Here is a 9,850-nt window from a genome sequence, read left to right on the forward strand (position 1 = left end):
GGATGGTTACTAGAAATAGAGACTTTTTAGTGTTGGTATCTCATCTGTAGAACTTCCTCCTCCTCTGTGTTCAACTGGTATCCACCTGGATGGTTTTAAAGTGCCTGGTAAACATATTACATGCCCGTGCATTTCATAGTTTAAGCTTGCTAGCCAACCATTTCAGCGACTTTTTCTTTAAAATGCTGGTATTTATTGCTGTAATAAGTGTTGATTTTATTTGATGGCTTTCTTTATAAGATATTTTTAATTATATTGCAAGTACCTTGTGGGGTGCAAATATTTTAAAGAAAATAAAAGCAGTGTGTTCAAGTTATATGGTCAATGGAAAGTAGAAGTCTGTTACACAGCACAAATGTCAGAACATTTACATCCTGTCCAATGGCCTGGGCAACCCACCTGGGACTAAATTCAGGATTGCCTCCCCTCTGGTTGGTTCCATGACCAGCTGCTCAACGGCATAGTCATTTAGGACAATGAGAAACGTAACCTCTCTGTCAAAATTGGAACATGCATTTATCCAGTCAATGTGTGGGACGTTGAAGTCACCCATTATTACAGCACTGCCTTTTTGGGGGGCCTCTCTGATTTCATTCTCCATCTGAAGATCACCCTGAGCATTCTGTTCTGGGAGACAACTGCATATTCCTTTGATTAATGTAGTTTTATTGCCTGGAATTGTCACCCACGCTGCTTCTGTCGAAGAGTCTATGCATTTTAGATGATCAAGTATGCTGGATTCTATGCCCTCTTTGATGTACAGTGCTCCTAGTCTGTCCTTGCCTGTCCTTCCTATACAGTTTGTACCCAGAGATGACTGTATCCCACTGGTTCCTGCCATTCCACCAGGTTTCCACGATGCCCACTATATCTAGCTTCTCCTTCATTACCAGGGTCTTCAGCTCTCCCATTTTGGTCCTAAGACTTCTAGCATAGAAATACCTAAGCACAGTGTCCCCCTCCAGCCACATGACTTTTTTTCCTGCCACTCAGTCCTCCCCAACTGGCTATCATGGCTTAGCATAACCTCATTGCCTACTTCCCCTGTTCTTACACTTGGGCAATCTGAAACTTCCTCATCTTGATTCGACCCAAACCAACCGGATGCTTCTCAGATTCTCTCGGCTTTCCCCCAGGAAACCATGCACTTTGGCATGGTTTGTGAGTGAGTCACATTATTAGGCCTTTTTCAGCAGTTTGCAGTAAATTGTTTTTAAGTGCCTCACTTCCTGACCATTGTTCCTAACTAATACATTCTTTTCTCCCTTTCCAGCTGATGAGGCTCCCGATGGCTATGTAGCATATGGGTGTGAAAGCTGAACAGCTAAAGAAGTTGACAGAAAGAACATGGCTGCAACTGAAACAAAGTGCTGGAGGAGAGATTAGCAAATACCCTGAACTGGCAGGAAGACGCACAATCAAGCCACAACTTCCCCTGGAAGCAAAATATGATGAAGTGTTGTGCTTCGGGTACCTCATATGAAGGCAAGAATCACTGAAGAAGACAATCATGCTGGGGAAGGTCGAAGGCAGAAGGAGAGGCAGATCGAATCTGAGATGCTGCAATTCCATAAAAGAAACCACAGCTTTTGATTTACAGGAGCTGAGCAGACTGTCAAGGGCAGAATGTTTAGGAGGGGCTTCTTTCATAGGGATGCTGTAAGTTGGAGACAACGATGGCACATAACAACAACAGCTGACAAGGCTAGACAAGTTACCTAAGGGCTCCACAGAAACGTTAGCAAGCCTACAGAAATGAATTTCCAAGCATAAGAAAAAGCACTTTATATCTGGGAGCATCCCAGAGGGGTAGGCAGAGCTCATCTATTGCAGGAAAACCAACAGAAAGTTTTGTGATACCTAAAGACATATATGTTTATTGTGGCAGAAGCTTTCTTGGGTACTGGCAAGTTTGTCAAATGCATGAGGCGTTTGCCTCAAATTTGCAGTTTGATATACACATGCTAAAGTAGCAGCAGTGAATTGTAAAAAGTGAGGTCAGAGAGAAATGCACTTTGTGCGATGCAAAAACTACAATTTCTCCTCTTTTTTCTCTTTTTAATTTTTGTTGTTACTGCAATTTCACTTCTAAAAAGGAATCATCATTGCCTTAACAACAGCCACTGTCCTCCTCAGTGTAAGAGGTGTAAGAAAAGGAGCAGAAACAAGCAAGGGGAGGCCCACCCACTTTAGGCTCTGGCCTAAGCCACTGTTGGCCTTGGACATGACCTGGCCAGCAAGTAGAACACAACAGGTAACCACTGAAGGGATGTAGCCCTTCACAGCAAAGAAGTTTCCTAACTTTATGTTAAAAGGTATGGAAACATCCTGGAACGTGTCTTGAATTCCACTCAGCAGAAAGTTCTGCGGATCTGAAATTGCTTCTGCATTACCTCCCAGTTGCATGTGAGGGCCTTCTCAGTGGTGGCATCCCAGTTATGGAATTATCTCCACTGAAAAAACCTTTGACCAATGCTGTCAATGCTTCAGCATTGGGTTAAAACCATCCTCTACTCCCAGGCATTTAAAGATATTTAATGGCATATGATGGGGCATTTCGGTCTACTGTCTTTTAACATATCCAGAATTTTTACTGACATTGTTTTACGAACTGTTTCAATGGTTTTAAACTTTCATAATGAAATTTTATGCTGCACTTTATCTGTATTTTGTGACTTGTAATGGTGAACTGCCAGAGATGTTCAGTTACTGGATGATATAGAAATGAAACGATCATTTAGATCATTATTACATTTTAAACAAACACCAGAACAACACACTAACAGTAGCCAAGTTCAGAACGTTACATTATACGTCAGAAAAAAAGCTATTGAGCTTTAGGGAATGCAAAACAGAAAGCTATCATGTGGTCCTTTCTGACAGAGGGAGATGAAAAAGGAAGTGGAGTTATTTCACCAAACCCAGTTTTTTTTTTTCTTCTTCCCTTCCTAAGCTCTTTTCTTTGCACCATGTATTTCTGGACTGTAAGGCTGCAGGCAGGGATAGTCTTGTTCTACAACTTCTATGTAAACTGCTCCAAAAGAGTTTTTAGCTGAGAGGCAGAATAAAAACATTTAAAATAAAATTTAAAAACTTGTTCAGGAGCATACAGTGTCCATTATTCATTTTACAACAATGGCCGAAATGTGCACTAATGTAAAACTGTTTCTGTTATGATGCATTGAGGCTAAGCTTTTACAATAGTAGCCAACTGGATGCATATATGTGGAGAGGTGCAGAAAATATATTTTCACTTTCCCTACATAAATCATTCATATGCAGAAATGTAGAGCAACTTAACACAGTCATCCATAAAAACCCATCTGAGAGAGATGACTTAATTTGGAGTCCTGCCCTGAGCAGGGGGTTGGACCTGATGGCCCACTGACCCCTTCCAATTCTACTATTCTAATGAATCTATGATTCCAGGACCCATTAAAACTTTTATATATGCTGTCAAATGCCCACAGGTTGAAGAACGCATTAATTTGGCACTGGAAAGGTAAGAAGCGGATACCAAGTGGGCCTCATGGGGGCATGCACAACTGAGAAGGTTGCCTCCTCTGTTGCCATCCTCCAAACCTCCCTAACATGAAGCTCTTGACAGAGGGTCTTAGATAAAGATCATAATGGACAGGTAGATGCAAGCTGCTACAGGGAGCAGAATGTCTTGGAACTGCACTCGGGACTGGATAGCTTGTTCCAGATACCCTGATTTCCATGTTCCAGCTTGGGAGCATGGGAAATGCATGGGAAAAGCTTGGAAATGCATGGGAAATGCACACTAGCTGACAGACATGGCTCTCCCTACACAGGGACTGTCTATGTGTCTATCACATACCTCCAGAAACTGGATGTCATCAGCACAGGACAGCAGTTCTTCTGCTTTCATATTGTATTGACTAACAGTGTCCAGTTGGTGCTGCAGCCGATTCCAATTCTCTTCCATCTGGCCGAGCACGGCAGCCTGCTCATTTTCAATTCTTTCCACTGCCTTCTGCTGGCACTCTTTCAATACTTCCATGACATGGCCAAACTTTTGCAAAACCCTTGATTTGAATTTCTCTGAGGAATCCTGAGTGAAAGGCAGGGAAATGAGATTTAAAGCAATGGAATATTTCCACTGAAGCAGCAGCTACAGCTATTTATTTAAAGCTTTTATATCCCACCTTTCACAATGTCTCAGGGCAGTAATACAATAAAATAAATAAATAAGATACAGCATCCAGATAATAAAATATAAAATCAATCTTAAAACACTACTAGCATTTAAACTAAAGGAAAATAAAAAGGTTTTGGTCTGGTACCGAAATGAAAAAAGGATTGCTGCCAGGCACACCTCTCTGGGGAGCCCATTCCACAGCCAGGGTGCCACCACAAAAAAGACCCTTCTCCAGGTTGCCACTCTTCTGATCTCCTTCAAAGAGGGCTCCCAAAGAGGAATCTCCACTCCAGATCTTAGAGGCTGGGCAGGTATATATGGAAGGAGGTGCTCCTTCAAATATCCAGGCTTTCTCACTGCTGCGCATTTCTTAGGCTCTGTATGGGGGGCGGGGTCTGTTCTAGTGGGGGTGAAGTTGAAACCAAGAGGGACAAGCTCCCAAATACCAGCAAATCTATTGCTTCCAGTAACTGAGTTTTAGGCAAATCATCTCAACTTTTTAGAGTGGGGAAAAATGCACAGGGGCCATGAAACTACCAAATAATTGATGGTTGGGGGAGAGGATGGGCAGGCCAGCAGAAGGTGTACACTTGCCCTGAATGATGGAAAAACTTTGTGCAGCAGCCCAAACTCAGAAAGACAGTGGAACTGGATGGTCTGGTGCAGCTTCTTCAGTTGGAGAACGCACAAGCACTGGTGGCATATGGAAATATGGATGCTCACAAAAGCAAGTGCCTGAGCTGTGGTTGAACACTGGAACTCTACTGGAAGACTGAGAAGTGAAGCATCTAACAGAAGAGCAGAAGAAAAGCCATGCTGGATCTCACTAAAGGTCCATCTAGTCCAGCAATCTGTACACATGGTAGCAAACCAGTTGCCCACAGAATCCCGCAAGCACGATGGGTACAAGAGTTCTGTCTGCTGAAGCTTCTCAGAAACTGGTGAATGTAGGCATGCTGCCTCGGTAAAGGAGGTAGTCCATAGCTAGCAAGGCTAGTAGCCACTGATAGCCTCCTCACTAATCTGTCCAGTCCAAACTGCTGGCCATCACCACTGCTAGCTCAGATCTCATCAGCCTGTATTTGCAGCTGGGATTTTTTGCAACATGCTATTCTCCCAGCTTGGAGAGATCACTTTGGAGCTACTCACAATCCCTTTTGGTTTTAAACCATTCTAAATCATTCAATTTCATCAGCAAACTTGATCACTTCACTGCTTCCTCCTAATTCTAGATCATTTATGAATAGGATGAAAAGCATTAGTCCTAATACAGAACACTATGACATTCTGTTGGTCATATCCCTCCATTGGGAGAAATTGCCATTTATTCCCACCTTCTATCTTCTGTTCTTTAACCAGTTAGTAATCCATAAGAGGATTCTCCCATCCCTATTCCATGACTGCTTTGTTTGCTCCAGAGCTTTTGGTGAGGGACTTTGTCAAAAGCCTTTTGGAAGTCCAAGTAACCAATGTCAACTCGATTGCCCCGTCTACATGCTTATTGACACTTTCAAAGAACTCCCGTGGATTAGTAAGACAAGATTTCCTCTTGAAGAAGCCATGTTGATTTTTTCCCAGCAGGACTTATCCCTCTATGTGCTTACTGATTCTATCTTTAATACTGATTTTTGAGCAGTTTGCCCAGAACAGCTCTTCAGCTAATTGGCCTGTAATTTCCTGGATCTCTTTTTAAAACTTGGTGTTTTAAATCTTCTAAATCTTAGTCACTAGTAGGAAGAGTTTCCACTAAAACATGCCAGCATGGTTTGCCACATCATATTATGCTTACCTGAAAGGTAGACTGCTTTAGGGAAAGGGACAGGGGAAGAAATGCGGCCTTCAAAGCAGCACTGGAGGTTCTACACTCACGTGAAAAGCAAGGGAAATGTAGAAAGCCCATTTGCTTGTGCGTCAGTGGCTGTTTTAATTACAACTGCTGCCAAATGGGGCATGGATGGTAAGCCAGCTTTTTCGACAAGAGACACTAGACTTTCTGTGGTGTTGTCTATGGACTCTACCTTAATATTGGCTATCTGCTGCTCCAGTTTTTGGATTTCTTCTTTAATCCTTTCTGCCTCCTTTTGAGTTTTCTCCAGTGCTTCTTTTACAGACTCCTGCCAAAGAATTAAAAAAGGTTTAAATACACAAGCAGCTCATTCTGACCCAGGTATATCTCATCCAGCTCCTACTATCTTGCCCGTACAAGGAGGTTAGCTGTTCTTCCAGATATGTTATGTGTGTATTCCTGTGGAAGGATCACAAAGCTCTATCAATATAGAACTCCCCAGAGAGGTCTGCCTGGTGCTGTCATTATATGCTTTTCGGTGCCAGGTTAAGACCTTTTTATTTCATCAATATTTTAATAAGCTTTAATATTGTATTTTTTAATATTATACTTTTAACTGCAGCCAGAGTGGGTCGATTTGTTTATGTTGATTTTATGTTGATATTTTGTCATAATTTATATTGATATTTGTATTTTATTTATGTAAGCCGTCCTGAGGCTTTTGCAATAGGATGGCATATAAATATCACAAACAAACAAACAAACAAATATAATCTTACTATACTGGGACTTGGCAACAGAACTGCTGGCAACCATCAGAGTAAGTATAAGTAATCAAGTCTCAGGAAGTGGTGAGCAGTTCAGAATATGAAGGTGCCTTATCCTGAGTCAGACCATCGGTCCAGCTAGCCCAGTACTGCCAACACTGACTTGCAGGCTTTCCAGGTTTTAGATAGGAGTTTTCCAGCCCTACCTGGAGAGGGCAGGGATTGAAGCTGGGACCTTTTCCATGCAATCCAGCAACTTTACCCTGAACTACAGTCATGGGGTCAGAAGAGACAAAAGAAAGCAGCCACTTAGTGGCTGCATGTAGTAGGAAACCAATAGTTTAATGCAGTCACCCATAATGTGGATCTCTCTGAATGTGCTAAAGAGCAAATCCCATAATCCCCAGCCACTGTGGGAAAGCTACCCAACAGGGTATGCAGAATCTTTTTCAGCCTGAGGGGCAAATTCCATTTCATGTGAGGGGGCCAGAAGCCAGCCTGGGCCGGGGCTCTGCACCCCCGCTGTACAGTTAGCCATGTCTACACCTCCACAGACTGGGGCGTTGTGTTGCAACATGGGCGGTTCTGGAGAAGCCTGCACGCACAACCCCTCTGCGAAGGAGAGGTTCACCTCTGCGCCACTCTCCTTACTTCTCCTGCTTTCCTCTCGTCCTCCAAGAGCGTTCTCCGGTGGTTCTGGCACTCCTTCACGGAGCACACCCGGCAGATGCTCCGCTTCTCGGTCTTGCAGTAGAGCTCCAAGGGCTGGCTGTGGCTCGAGCACGTCCTTTTGTGGGTAGCCGGGCTCCCCGGGGGTGTCGGTGCCCGTGTTACCTTCCATTTAAGAAGGTCCAGCACAGCATCGAGTTTCACTGTTTTGCTGAGCTCGGGCCGCTCGGCAAAGCTTTTCCGGCATTCGGGGCAAGTGTACTTCTGCGGGGCCGCAGGCTTTTGCTCCTGCTCGTCCCAGTGGCTGCCGATACACTTCTCACAGAAGCTGTGTCCACAGGGCACAGTCACAGGGGTGGTAAACGTCTCCAGACAAATGCAGCAGGACAATTTCTCTTCCAGGGTCCGTGAATCAGCAGAAGCCATCCTATTCGCCGAGCAATCGCAGCAAAGAGAAGGCAATCACAAGATCCGCGCAGAGGCGCACGCACCAATTACGTGCTCACGTGAGTGAGGGCTGGGCAAGGAAAAATGGCACACAGCCAAGCAGGATCTTAAAGAGACGAGCACAGTGTCTTTTCCGTAAAGAGAGGAGAGCGCGGGGAGAAAGCTCTTTGGGCTTTTGACTGGCATTGACCCCTGATCTCCATGTATTAGAAAACAGCTTTTTAAAATATTACAGCATTTTAAAATATTACTGCCTATTTTGTAAAAGAACACACATCCTTTCGTCAGCATTTTATCTGCCCTGAATCTCACTGATGACTTCCATAAGACCCCAGGCTATAGCATCATGCAAGAAGAAAAATGCCTTCCTATGCACTTCCTTTACCCCATGAATAGTTTTGTACACACGTATCATGTCTCCCTTTCCTCTTTTTCTTAGTTATTTATTAAGCGTATATTCTGCTATATTGGCCAGGGGCCCTCTAAGCAGATTACAGCAGGATAAAAACACATTATAGCAATAAAAATGATCAATTAAAACAGACAATAAGGCAGTAAAACAAAACAATACACAAGGGCTCACAGCTGAGGTATAATAATTTAAAACCATATAAACAATATTGCTAAACAACCCTAGATATTATAGTATTTCCTCACAGGGGAGTTGCTCCAGCAACTTATTTTAGTTGCCTTTTCCCCAATTTTAGGCTTCGGTGAGATGACCAGAAGTGTATAAAGTATTCCAAACGTTGTCATGCCACAGATCAGTACAAGGGCAGTATGATACTGCCAGTTTCATTTTCAGCTCCTTTCCTAATAAACCCTAACATGGAATTTAATTTTTTCAAAGCTACACACTGTGTTGTCTTCAAGCTGTCCACCACAGCCCCAGGATCTCCTTCCTGGGAATTCACTCACCTACGCTTGAAGTTGGGACTTTTTGTCCACATGTACCTTACTTCATGCCTGCTTACTCTGAGCAGTGTTTGACATTTTGATGCCCATGTCCCCAGTTTGGAGAGATCCTTCTGTAGCTCTGCTAAATCCATTTGCGTTTTAACTCTAACCCTAGCACTCAAAAACATTTGGTGTTGTCAGCAAATTTGCCCCTTCACTGCTCACTTCTAATTTCATATCTTTTATGAATAAACTGAGAAGCACTGGTCCCAAATTAAGATCCCTTTGGGACCCCACTGCTTACATCCTTCCACTAGAAAAATTTACCAGTTTACTCTTATTCCTACATTCCTTTTGTTCTTTAACCATTGATCCGTAAGAACGCATCAGGAGTCTTTGGTGAGGAATTTTGTCAAACATCTTTTGGAACTCTACTGGCTCACCCGTCCACTTATTTATTGGTTCTTTCAATCAACACTAAAAGGTTAGTAAGACAGGACTTACCCTTGCAGAGACCATAAAGGCTTGTCCTATATGCTTACTAATTTTTTCTTGAATAAAGTTCTCTACCAATTTACCTGAAACAGACATTAAGCCAACTGGCCTGTTATTTTTCTGGATTCCAATTAGTGTTACACTGACCATTCTCTAGTCTTCTGGCTGTTGTTGTTGTTTAGCGAAGTCACGTCTGACCCATTGCGACCACATGGACAACATTCCCCAGGCCTTCCTGTCCTCCACCATTCCCTGGAGTCCACTTAAGCTCACACCAACTGCTTCAGTGACTCCATCTAGCCACCTCATTCTCTTCCGTCCCCTTCTTTTGCCATCTATTCTTCCCAGCAGCAGGCTGTTCTCGAGGGAGTCCTTCCTTCTCATTAGGTGGCCAAAGTATTTGAGTTTCATCTTCAGGATCTGGCCTTCTAAAGAGCAGTCAGGGTTGATCTCCTCTAGGACTGACCAGTTTGATCTCCTTGTAGTCCAAGGGACTCGCAGGAGTCTCCTCCAGCACCACCATTCAAAGGCCTCAATCCTTTGGTGTTCAGCCTTCCTTATGGTCCAGCTTTCACAGCCATACGTTGCAACTGGGAAAACCATAGCCTTGACTATACGCACTTTTGT

The 9,850-nt window shown here is 43.5% G+C and overlaps 1 protein-coding gene across 1 annotated transcript in view; it reads right to left on the reverse strand.

Moving 5' to 3' along the window:
* Window positions 1-8,213, reverse strand: part of LOC123035647 (E3 ubiquitin-protein ligase TRIM47-like) — a 44,196-nt gene extending 35,983 nt beyond the window's left edge. Inside the window, exons 1-3 of the mRNA XM_044454059.1 lie at window positions 7,367-8,213; window positions 6,181-6,276; window positions 3,842-4,075 (exon numbers count right to left, since the gene is read on the reverse strand). Of these exons, the coding sequence (XP_044309994.1) occupies window positions 3,842-4,075; window positions 6,181-6,276; window positions 7,367-7,810 (774 nt within the window). The 5' untranslated portion in view covers window positions 7,811-8,213. The remainder of the gene's footprint in view (window positions 1-3,841; window positions 4,076-6,180; window positions 6,277-7,366) is intronic.
* Between the last annotated feature and the right edge of the window lie 1,637 nt (window positions 8,214-9,850).

This window comes from Varanus komodoensis, unplaced genomic scaffold (genome assembly GCF_004798865.1).
Source record: "Varanus komodoensis strain SLA01 unplaced genomic scaffold, ASM479886v1 scaffold7_1, whole genome shotgun sequence".
Lineage (NCBI taxonomy): Eukaryota > Metazoa > Chordata > Lepidosauria > Squamata > Varanidae > Varanus > Varanus komodoensis.